The sequence below is a fragment of the Chlorocebus sabaeus genome, chromosome X (genome assembly GCF_047675955.1).
Source record: "Chlorocebus sabaeus isolate Y175 chromosome X, mChlSab1.0.hap1, whole genome shotgun sequence".
Taxonomy (NCBI): Eukaryota; Metazoa; Chordata; class Mammalia; order Primates; family Cercopithecidae; genus Chlorocebus; species Chlorocebus sabaeus.
Window position 1 is genome coordinate 85,362,270 of NC_132933.1, and position 12,290 is coordinate 85,374,559.

Below are 12,290 nucleotides of genomic sequence, written 5' to 3' on the forward strand. Positions count from 1 at the left end.
AATAGAAACAAAAACCACAATGAGGTACCACTTCACACCCACTAATATAGCTGTAATAAAAAAGACAGAGAATTACAAGTGTTTGCAAGGATGTGGAAGAAATGGACCCCTCATACGTTGCTGATGGGATTGTAAAACAGTGCAGACACTTTCGAAAACAGTTTGACAGTTCTTCAAAAGGATAAACATAGAGGTACCATATGACTCAGAGATTTCAATCCTATGTATGTATCCAAAAGAATTGAAAATGTCCACAATATGTGGACTGAATATGTCCACAATAAACTTGTACATGAATGTTCACAGCAGTATTATTCATAATAGTCAAAAGGTGGAAACAACCCTAATGCTCATCACCTGATAAACGGATAGATAAAATGTGGTATAGTCATACAGTGAAACATTATTAGGCTATAAAAAATAGCGAAGTACTGATACGTGCTTCAGCATGGATGACCTTGAAAACATATTCTGTGTGAAAGAAGCTAGTTACAAAAGACCACGTATTACATGATTTCATTCATACAAAATATTAGAATAAGCACATCCATAGATAGAAGTAGATTATTGGTTGCTAAGGACTGAGGGAACATAAGGGAGTGAACACAAAGGTGCATAGCGTTTCCTTTGGGGGTGATTAAAATGTTCTAAAATTGATTGCAATAATGGTTGCACAACTCTGAATATACTGAAAAGCATGGAACTGTACACTTTAGATGAGTGAATTATATGGATTGTAAATTACGTCTCAATAAAGCTATTATTTAAAAAATAACACTTAGGTACTAAGTAACCTAAATTGAAAACATTCTCAAGTGATCCAGCACTTTAATGCTATAAACTTATCTAGATGAGCTGCCTTCAGTCCTGGTGTGGCCTGCAGGTTGGCAGCAAGAACTGCCAGGAGAGAGAGCGTGTGGCATCACCCATGAGTGTGCAAGCAATAATTCATGGACTATCGTCTCTATGTAGCAGCTACTGAGAGAAGTCCTTAGGAGTAACAATCTAAAGTATTTGTCAGGTGGGAAATTTCAAGAAGAAAAAGCCTGGGAGTGTTGCTCTAGAGAGATTCCCCTACGTGGTAAACAAACATCATAGAAAATCTAACTTTCTACTTCTTTACCTAGCAAAAGGGTAATCACTAAGCACCCCTCCTGGCCTACTCAAACTTACATGAATGCAGTGAATAAACTGGAAAACACTGTGTCTTTTTTTTTTTTTGAAGAATGCTATGTAAATATGAGATTTCATTCTCTTCCGTATGACAAAGGGCAACCAATGCTGGTAACTGTACAGAACTTTATAAGCAATTTTGTTTAAAAGTCAACTTTGTGTTTAAGATGAGGTTAACTTTCTCTGAATTTAACATCCCAGAACTTGATGGAATGCTGATATGGGAAGTCGGAGGTAGAATAATTTCTTTAATATCTTTCTTTGTTTTCAAATGATTAATTTTTATGTAGTTTAAGCAGATTAGCCCAGCCGGACACTTACAGCACGCACCCTCATATGCATATTAGGTACTGCTTGTGATCACGCTACCGAGGTCTGAACGGAACCTACCTGGGAAGGGTCTCAGAGCTCTCTCTCAGGTTCTGAGAGAAGGTGGCCAACATTACAGTACACAGAGAGAGACAGAGATCAAGACAGAGACAGAGGCAGCATAAGACAAAATACTTTATGAAATTGCCAAGTCCTCAAGCCATCTAGTTAACTCCCTCAGCAACTGTTGAACCAGGCTTTAACCTCAAGGTAAAAAAAACCCAGCTATTCATTTTGCAATCCCCTCATGTCATCTAGTCTTAAGGGAGAGATGCTGGGGTTGATCTAATCGGCTACTTTACAGATTTTTTTTTTTTTAAAGAAATTATTTAGGAGCATGCCATAGGTGTAATGAGAAAAATGCCCTGAGAAGTGGAAAGAAGAGTCTGTATTTCAATGTCAAAAACATGAAAGGAGTGGAATAAAAGAAAATCGGGGACAGGCAGCACTTGAGGAAGCTGCAGACAAAGAGAAAATGGTGGAGGTGGGGGGTGGGGAGAGATTTTCTTTTCCTTCTCTGACCAAGCTCACAAAACTTGATTTTTTTGTTTGCTTTTTTTTTATATTTCAGAGTTGTGATTTCAGGTTTGGCTATAAAATAAGCCCTTGCTTTGCCACACCCAGTCCACATTCTGCTCCCTGCTTATGCAAGGTTCTGAATGAAACTGGTGATCTTGATATCACCATTAAAAATAATCATAATAAAATTGTCCACATTTCTAACCCCAATTCACATAATCCCTCCAAGTGGCTTGCACATGTACAAGCCACAGTGCATGTACGCGAAAGGAGACCAAAGAATTTTTTGTTTTAAATGCATATATGTACACCAGATGAAAAATTACTATTGGAATGAAAAACACTTAACAAAGAAAATTAAACGTACCAGCAAATCTAATATATTATTTCAAAGTTTACAGCTCAAAGAATGGAAGCCTGATGAGATAAAATTAGCACAGGCAAGAAAGCACCCCAAAACGACCCTGCAATTGGAAGCCTGCAAACTTCTTCGAAAATATCTCTCACCAGTGTTAATCTTTGGCTGACTTGAGCTGTGGACAAGAAAGAGGGCTACATCCTGTGTATACTTCCAGATGGGGTGCCACCCAGTGTGGCTATTTGGTCCTCAGGTGTTGATTGTTGGGATCCAGACAGAACTCACCACCTGTTTGCTGAACACAAGGAAAAGATGCTTCTTGCCAAAATATTGGTTCTTGAAGCCTATGGGGAGAAATAGTCTGTCTTGGTTTCAAAGGAAAATTCTGCTTTACAAGACAAACTGTCCCTTGTAAGATAGTCATAAAAATGCTTGATAACTGAGAGGAGAGAGGAGAAGGAAAGAGGAATTAATAAAATGCCTTATTTTGAAAAATCTAATAGAAAAAGGGAACAAGACTTGTCGATATCAAAGCACTGCTAAAGTACTACCTACTATGGAGACCAGAACAAATTACCGAGAGAAAAATTAAAATGTTCTTTTTGCATCTGGATAATTTCTCTAAACCCCAAACTCTAATTCTGGCATGCAGACTCTCTTAGAATCCAACTCCCAAGAATAAATTTTTGTCATATTATTGTGCTGCCTGCTGGAATATAAGGAGCCCTACTTCTGCCAAGGGAGCCAGTGGTCAATTAACAAAGTTGTAGTCCTGTTTGATCTCAGAGAGAAGACAGACAACTCCATAAAATATCATCAGCGTTGCACACAAGTCCCATCACTTTTTATTTTTCCTTCTGTTTAAACCACATGCTAAATTAAGTGAAAGAGACCACCTTTGCATCTCCCATCCTCTCAGCAGAAACATTGTAAATGTGTAAGAACACAGAGTGAGTGCAGATGTTACTAAGGTTTAAAAAAAAATCCCTTCACAAAATTAACTAATGTGCATAAACACACACATGGATGGAAAAGGGAGGAACCCAACAGGTCACTGGAAGCCTGCACAATTTTGAGATTTTTAGCTCAAAAATGGCACATAATGCATGCAATACAGAAAGGGAAGACACTCTTGATTTGGCTTAAGAAATCTCTTGCCTTTCATCAAATTGCACCCCTACAAAGTGAGGGGGAAAAAAGAGAAAGTAATAAAATATCAACTTTTGGATTGGAATTGATTGCATTCTGATTAAATTGATTAATTTTCAATAAACTGACTTAAGGATTTTCTCTATCCTAGAAATGGAAAGTCTTCGTCAACTTACGAGACAGGAACACCAGTTTTCCTTTTAACTAGACTCCTCATAATCAGTGCAGCAATCACAAACCAGAATAAAAAAATCTTGTACTTTCTGCAGGAGCTGCTAAATTCTCATTAGTTTATGTCATTAATTTAAGCAGACTGTCAAGGAGGCACCAAGATATGATAATCTTCCTCATAAAGAAGCTTTTTTCATTAAGACCTGAAATAAAATCACCAAGCTCATTGTCTACCTGATGGGAGTAACTTTTGCTCTCTATAGTTATTCCCTAAAAATTTTGGTTTTGCCTTTGAAGGCACACATTTTTTAACAAATATGTGGAACCATCAGTTTTTTCCCTGCTAAGTAAGTAAGTTGTGGGGGAGGCATGCAGAAGATGGAAGGTTCCAGAGTCTGGGTTTAGTATCATGGCAGGTCAAAATGCACCTTAGACATTTTCCCCCAAGAAAAGTTTACAGTAGAAGAAGGGCTGCACCGTCTAGTGACAGGCTTAGAAAAAAAAATTAACCTTGCCAAGAAAATTTATTCTTATAAAATGAAGAATACTTTTTTTGTCCCATAGGATAAACCCATTACAAAAATAAAGAGTCTAAATTAACTGGAAAATACTTTGACGATATCAAATGAACCCTTTCAAAATCTTGTAAGCCAAACATTAAAAACCTAATGGAATGTAAAGCCTGGTAAGAAGCTGTTTCTTCAACAGCCCACAAAATAATATGAAATCCTACCCTCCTCTTTCTTTCTTCCCTAATAGCGTGCTATCTCTACCTTGTAACAAGGAAAGCATCAGTGAAAGAAGGCAAATTGCTGGATTTAAGTCCCCAAACGAAGATGTTAAGGCTAACAAAGAAATTTTGGAGAAGTCACAGATAAAAGAAAACAGCCATAGAAACAAAGAATAAGACATAAGTCCACAGGGACATCAGCACCTGGTCTACCTGAGGAGTGAATTCCCCAATTCAGTATGTCCTCCCTCACTAGATAAACTAATATCTTAATTTTCTGAAAATCTTCAACATGGTCTCCAAGAAGCTCAACAATTGCGGTGAGGAATAATTTTTAATAAGCACGATGCAATTGCCTGCCACTTTTCTCATATGCTAATTAAAACTCTGGGGTAAGATTATGGCTCGTAGGTCACTAAGAGTTCTTACTCAATTTGTTAGAGCTAACAGCATGTATTCTAAAATGCCAACATGTCCTAAAAATGAAGGAATATAATAAAAAAAAAACCTCACTCTTCCCTCCCCAGTGGAGATTTTGGGGCACACTGAAATAGCAGGAAATGTTTCACAAAAATATGTTTTCCAACACTTTTGTAAGTCAGACTCAAGCCTAATTAAATTGTACATTAAAAGAATATTCTCCTCTTTATATATCTGATGCAAACCTGAAGTAGGGGGTTGTGGATCTGTTAAAATCCACAGAGAAAATAAACACTTTATAAGAGAAAACCCACCCAAGCAACTACTTTCAACATAGTCAACCAACGTTGAGAAACTGTGAATGCAAATCCTGTGGAGTCTTTACCAAGAAAGTTGCCCCTCTGCCTACTCTAAACATGACGGTTCAGATTATCTCTACTGACCTCCAGCCCTGGAGCAAGTCCCCGGTTGCTTCCCGGGAAAGAAGTTCACTCCTTCACATAGCAGACCTCAGCACCCAGAGACCACTTTCTTTCCCTAACCGAGAATTTCATTTTACCTCTTTGGAGGAGACCCGCTGAGAAGCTCTTGGGCCAGTCTTTTTTACTCTAATCTGCACAGGCTGAAAGGGAAGTCCTAATAGACCCGAAGGGAAGAAATTGCCCAAATTTCTGATTGAGGTTCTCAGACTTTGAGGACAGGAGGAAAGGAAGAGTGGAGGGCTTAGGAGCTTTGTCTCTGAAGGTGGCCCGTGCAATAGGATTTAAGTTTGGGATTCGAGTACCAGGAGGTAACGAGAATTTGGGGCCGTTGGGGGAGTTGAAGAATCTGGGAGGGCAGGAATCAGCACCCAGGACACGCAGCAGAAATTAGGAGAGCTCAGGTTAAACCTCTGGCAGGCCGGGAGTCCACGGGAGAGCTCCAGGTTTACCCTGCTGAGCTCTCCCAGGGGCAGTCTGAGTGTTCGCGCAGGTAGGAGCCACTAGACACCCCAGAATGCAGAGCGACTCTGTGCCCTGGGCTGAAAGGCGACATTTCTGGAAGGAGAAACTTACCGCATGTCCCCGTAAGGTCCGGAGTAGCTATCCATCCAGGGGCCCATCTCGCTTTTGACACAAGTGGGGCTGGGATAGGGCACTCTGCTCACCATGCCGCCAGGGTACCACACATCAGGTGCGGTGAAGTCGCCTTCCTGGCCCGCCAGCCCCTGAGGTGGCCGAGTGTAGCCGTAGGGGGCTACAGCTCCCGCCTCTCCTGCGCCGCCGCCGCCGCCGCCGCCACCGCCGCCGCCCCCACCACCACACGGTCCATACAACTGGCCTTCTTCGGCTGTGAAGAGAGTGTGCCAGGATGAGGAAGCGGCCGCTGAGGGTGACCCAGAGCCGGGTCCCGCTGCACCCGCGCCATGCAGGCTCGCCAGGTCCCCATAGCGGCACTGCGCCGCCGCAGCCGCCCAGGCACTGCCATAGTCCAGCGGGTTCTCCAGCTTGATGCGAGCGTGGGGATGGGGAGGCGGTGGAGGGGGCGGCGGCCCGGCCAGAGCCAGTGGAAAGTTGTAGTAGTCGCGACTCTGGTACGCAGCTGCCTCGTCCAGTGCTCCGGACTTGTAGAGAGACAGGGTGGACGGCAGTTCAAGTGTCCCGGAGCTCCCTGCTGCAGCGCTGCCAGAGCAGCCTAGGCTCTCGCCTTCTAGCCCTTTGGTGTAACCTCCCTTGAAAGGGGAATACTCAACAGTATCTTCAGTGCTCTTGCCTGCGCTGTCGTCTAGCAGAGAACCTTTGCATTCGGCCAATGGGGCACACGGAATGGGACGCACACCGGGTGGAACTCCCAAAACTGGGGCGTACATGCAATCCCCCCGAAGCTGTTCCCCTGGACTCAGATGCTCCAACGCCTCCACACCCAAGCCCATGGACACCGACACTGCCTTACACAGCTCCTTGGCGCTGTCAGAAATGGTCGAAGTGCCCCCTAAGTAATTGTCCTTGGAGGAAGTGGGAGCCCCCGAGGCCTCCCTCGCTCTCCCGTTGCTGCTGCCTTCGGATACTGCTTCCTGCTGCTGTTGCTGAAGGAGTTGCATGGTGCTGGCCTCGCTCAGGATGTCTTTAAGGTCGGCGGAGCAGCTGCTTAAGCCGGGGAAAGTGGGGCCCAGTAGAGACAACGTGGATGGGGCAGCTGAGTCATCCTCGTCCGGAGGTGCTGGCAGCTGCTGCGGCAGCCCCTTGCCGGCGGCCACGGCGGCTCCAGGCTCTGGGACGCAACCTCTCTCGGGGTGGCACTCCGGGGCTGACTGAGGCTGTGAAGGCTGCTGTTCCTCATCCAGGACCAGGTAGCCTGTGGGGCCTCTACGATGGGCTTGGGGAGAACCATCCTCACCCTGCTTCTGCTGCTGCCGGGGGCTAGTTTCTTGCTGCTGCTGCTGCTGCTGTTGCTGCTGCTGCTGCTGCTGCAAACTGGCGCCGGGAGGTGCTGCGCTCGCGGCCTCTGGGTGCCTGGGGCCCGGGTTCTGGATCACTTCGCGCACGCTCTGGAACAGATTCTGGAAAGCTCCTCGGTAGGTCTTGGACGGCGGCCGAGGGTAGACCCTCCCCAGCCCTAACTGCACCTCCATCCTTGAGCTTGGCTGAATCTTCCACCTACTTCCCTTACCCCGCCTCCCCTTCTCTTGCTCAGAAGAGTTCAACAGGCTGTGATGATGCGGTAGTCGCTGCAGCTAGCTGCCCACCTGCGGGAAGCTCCAGAGAAGGAAACTTGCGGGAGCAACCACGCAAAAAGCGCTCTGACAGCCTCAAAGTCTCCTGCAGAAGAAGACACACGGTGGACAAGATCTGCCCTGCTAGGCTCACAGTCTGTCTCTTAATACTTGAAGGGTCGATTCAAAAGATGCCCGAATCTTAAAAGAAAAAACAAAATCCTCCACCTTCCAAATTCAGTGTCCACTGAAGTAGGTGCAAATAAGAACTGAGTTATTATCTTTTTCTTTTATTTCGTTTTTTTGTTTTGTTTTGTTTTTGTTTGTTTTATTTTTTGGCTACTGAAGCCCTGACTGTCTTTTCATCTTTTGATCTCTGGCTCCGCACTCGGGGTGGGGAAAGCAGGAGGAAGTAGAGAGAGAGTGGGGGGAAACGGAGGGTTCTCTCCGCGTGCAGCCTAACCAGGCAGGTCGTGGCTGCAGTGCTGAAGCCGCTCCCCAGTCGCCTGGCTCCTAAGAGCCTTCTTTGCAATGTGCAGCTAGCTCGCCCGCTCGCAGCCAAAGGGAGTTACCTCTCTGCAAACTCGGGCTGGCAGCGCTGGGCCGACGGGGGAGGGAGGGTGGGGAGAGGGGCAGTGAGGGGGGTTGGCTGAGAGTAGCCGACTGAGGCAGCTGCGGGAGAGAAGACGCGGGGCGGGGGGGGGGGGAAGCAGGGTGGGGGGAGGCGGGGTGGAGAGGAGGAGGACAAAGGCAGCCGTCAGTCCTACCAGGCACTTTCCTTGCTTCCTCCGAGTCTTTAGCAGCTTTTAAAAACTTCACCGAAGAGGAAAGGGCAGCTCCGGGGCGGCGGCTTCGAAGTCGCCGCGCTGCAAAAGGCGTTGGCTGTCGCTGGAGCCGAGCTGGGGCTGGCGTGGTGCGTCCCTTCGGCTCCTGTACAGCACTGGAGCGGCTAGCTCGGCCGTTTTTCCCTCTGTCGCCTCCTCTGCCTCTGGGCTTGCTCCGGACCGTCCCGCTCTCCCAGCAAGCTGGCTCCCCGGGATCTCGGAGGGGGCGCTGGGAGGTGGAGAGCAAATGCAACAGTTTGCGAGTCGGGTCCCGCCCCCGCCGGGCCGGCCTCCTTGCCTTCCCACCTCCTTTTCCCTCCCCTCCCCTTTCTTTTTCTCCCCTCCCCTCATCGCGCGCTAACGCCTGCCTAGTGGCTTTGGAGAAACAAGTGCTGGCGCAGCGTGGGCGAGGGCAGGAGAGGCTAGCTGTAGCCCTGGAGGACCCCTGCTTCCTGAATAGCTCCTGCTTTGCTAAACCAAGCTTTAAGCGCCAGAGATCCAGATTTTCTGGAGGCCAGCACTCACCAAATTTGGTTCCAAAGCCCAATCTAAAAAACCAACGGGGTGGAGAGGAGGAGGGAGGAAAAGGACGATAGGAGTACCTACTCCTAATGGCTGCCAGGGGTTCTTTTCAGGACTGAAAAGAGCGTGCAGACGGGAGAGTCTCCTACAAACTGAGAAGCAAGCCATGACCAAGCCAGCAGATACTAGCTGAAACCTTAGATTCCGTCATAGGGATAGATCGGGCCTCGTGGCATTGTGCCATTTGCTCTAGGAACCCTCAGCCCCAAGAATCAGAGGTCATTTCTACCCTCTTCTCTGCCTTTCTTCCTGTCTGGAATTGCCTTTAACCATGCATTTCTCATCCAGACTTGCAAAGGCAAAACCACCCAGACAAGCAGGTAAACACGCAAACACTAAAAACACTTGCCATGTACACATAGGCCCTCAATTTTGTGCAGAGCTTTGCAAAGGTTTGTGTTGTATGCAGCCGCTTGCTTTTCCAAGTTGCCTTTGCATATTTTAAACTTTCCAACCGGAACTATCCAAGGATAGAACCTATATAGGGCTGCTTTTCGCCTCTTGTTGGACAGCCAGGCGTGGAGGATGATGTGGGTTATTGCAACTGCTCTTTTGTGGAGGAGGTCCCATAAGCCCTGTGTAAAGGTGGAGAGGCAGGTGGGAATGGAAAGAGAGAGAAAATGTAAAAGTAAACCTATAACGAAAACAGCTTTCCTTTATGTCAGTAGAGACCCTGGGCCTTCCTATGTTTTAAATTCCTTTGACTTCTGATTCTGGGGAGGCTGTGTGTTCCAAAAGTCATTCCGAGATTTTTGCCTGGGTCTCTTTCGCTTTTTGCAGTCTTCTACAGAGAAAAGACGGGTTGTAGCTTTGTTGTAGCTTTATCTTGTGCACAGCAAAACATCATAGGCATTTGCTTACCTTGACCAAAGAAGGTAACTCAAACCCAAAGGCAAGGAAGACTGGATATGATAGGCTCTACTTCACAGATGAACAGGCTGAAACAAGGACATAATTTTGTTCTATGTTCCACGTTAGTAAAACCTAAACTAGTCTTCCAGCCCATTGCCATTTGAGCTAGACTCTAGACTCATCAGTCTCAGTGTTATTTGGGAAATGGCTATAAATGAATCTTCCAGAACACAAAGGCCTGAAGACCCTTTCACCTGAGGAGGTGAAAAATTGTTCCCTGAGATTTTAATGGCTACAGCCTTCCTTGAATATACCCCAACCATATGTAAGTAGAATGCATAGATACTTCAACCTTATTTGAATATTCATTGCAACATTTAATCCCACCACAACTTTCAACTAGCATTGCTCAATAGGAATTGAGTGGGCTGGCAGGATGGTAGAATGGAATTAACATAGGTCTCAGAGTCAGGAGAACTATTTGTCTACATATTAACAGTGAAGGAAGGTGCAAAAATCACTGAATGAACAACGAACAGGAGTGAGGAGGACATACAGACACTAAGAGACCTGAAAAAAATTAAGGTGAGAAATAATGCTCTGAAGTTACTCTGAATAAAAAGCAGTCTGACATTCAAATCCAGGTCTGAAAGACTCCGAAGTTTATGTTGTTTCCACATCACCAACATTGTCTTCACAGTTTCCACATCTGAAAAGTGTTGCCAATAAAAGCTACCTTCAGAAAGCTAGTGTATCATTTAAAAGACGTAATGTGTATAGTACAAACTTGTAAACAGGAAAGCATTCAACAAATCTGAAGGATCACTATGTTATTTTTATTTCTAAAGATGGTGCTGTCAACAATTATATCATTATCAGGAAAAGTTAACTACTATAAGCATATTAGGGCCACATACTTTATTTGGATTTTGAGCTGTGATCTTCCAGCTCAAATCTTATTTTCTTCCCATTGCTTTTAAGAACAAGAGACAATTATTGAATAATATTATATAAGTTCACCGTTTGTACCAGCTTTCTTCTTCTTTCTCCTCCTGTTCTTCTTTGCAGTTTTTTAGTAATCAAATGGAACCAGAGGTGTTCTCTCAGATTAGTCAGGTTGAGAGTAAGTTTCTGCTATAATCTTCCTCTGCAACTTCAAGAGGGATTTATTAATGAAGTCTTCCCTAGATCTTTGCTCTGGAAAGCCAGGATGAGCTGACCTTTGGAAAATGGTGACCATAGGGTTTTATTTCCTAAGTATCTCACACATCTGCCCACTTATTTCATCTCTGCTGTTGCCAACCTAGTTCACTTCCAGAAGGCACCGTTCTCTTCCACCTGGAGCACTGTAAACAGTCACCCTCCTTCCACTCTTTCCTAGAATCAGTTCTGCATTGTGCAGTCAGAGGGTTTTTTTTTTTAATAGTTGTACTGAGGTATAATTGATATATACAATAAACTGCACATATTTAAAGTTGCATAAATTGATCATTTTTGATACACGCATGCACTCATGAAACCATCATTCAATCATGATAGTGAACATATCTATGATTCCAAAAGTTTCTATTGTGCCACTTTGTACATTTTCCCTCCACCTCTCCCATACTCCTCCTCAGGCAACCAGTGATCTACTTTCGGTCGGTATAGACTGTTTTTCACTTTCCAGAGTTTTATATCAATGAAAATGTACGGCAGGTACTCTTTTTTTTTTTTTTTTTTTGACTTGCATCTTTCACTGAGTACAATGCCTTTGATATACATTTAAGCTGTTATGTATATCACTAGTTCATTCTTCTTTATTGCTAAGTAGTATTCTATTGCATTGCTGTACCACACTCTGTTCATCCACACTTTTTATGAACATTTGGGTTCTTTTCAGTTTGGGGCTACTACAAATAAAGCTGCTATAAATATTTGTATAAACGTCTTTGTATGGATGTATTCTTTCATTTCATCTTTCATTTCAGGTAAATACTTAGCCACAGAATGGGTGAGTCACAGGGTAGGTATATACCTACTTGTGTAAGAAACTTCCAAATCATCTTTCTAAGTGATTGTACCATTTTACATTTCCATCTCACCAATACTTGCTATGGTCAGTCTTTTTAATTTTAGTATTCTAATTAGAGGCGTCTTTCTCATTTAATTTTCATTTATCCCATGAATAAAGATGCAGAACATTTTTCATTGTGCTTATTTTACAATTGTATACTTTCTTTGATGAAGAGTGCAAATTTTTTCTCTCTCTTTTTTTTTTTTTTTTAAATTGGGCTACTTGTAATTTATTATAGGGGTTTTAAGTTACGTATTCTGAACACAATTCATTATCAGAAATATGATTTAACAATATCTTATCTGTAGTTTGTCTTCATTATCATACCAGTGTCTTTTGAAGCACAAACATTTTAAATTCTGACGAAATCCAGCTCATCACTTTGTTCACTTATA

The 12,290-nt window shown here is 44.2% G+C and overlaps 1 protein-coding gene across 1 annotated transcript in view; it reads right to left on the minus strand.

The window, feature by feature from the left end:
* The window catches only part of AR (androgen receptor), a 177,962-nt gene extending 169,741 nt beyond the window's left edge, over positions 1-8,221 (minus strand). The window contains exon 1 of the mRNA XM_007991938.3: positions 5,945-8,221. Coding sequence (XP_007990129.1) covers positions 5,945-7,500 — 1,556 coding nt within the window. The 5' untranslated portion in view covers positions 7,501-8,221. The remainder of the gene's footprint in view (positions 1-5,944) is intronic.
* Between the last annotated feature and the right edge of the window lie 4,069 nt (positions 8,222-12,290).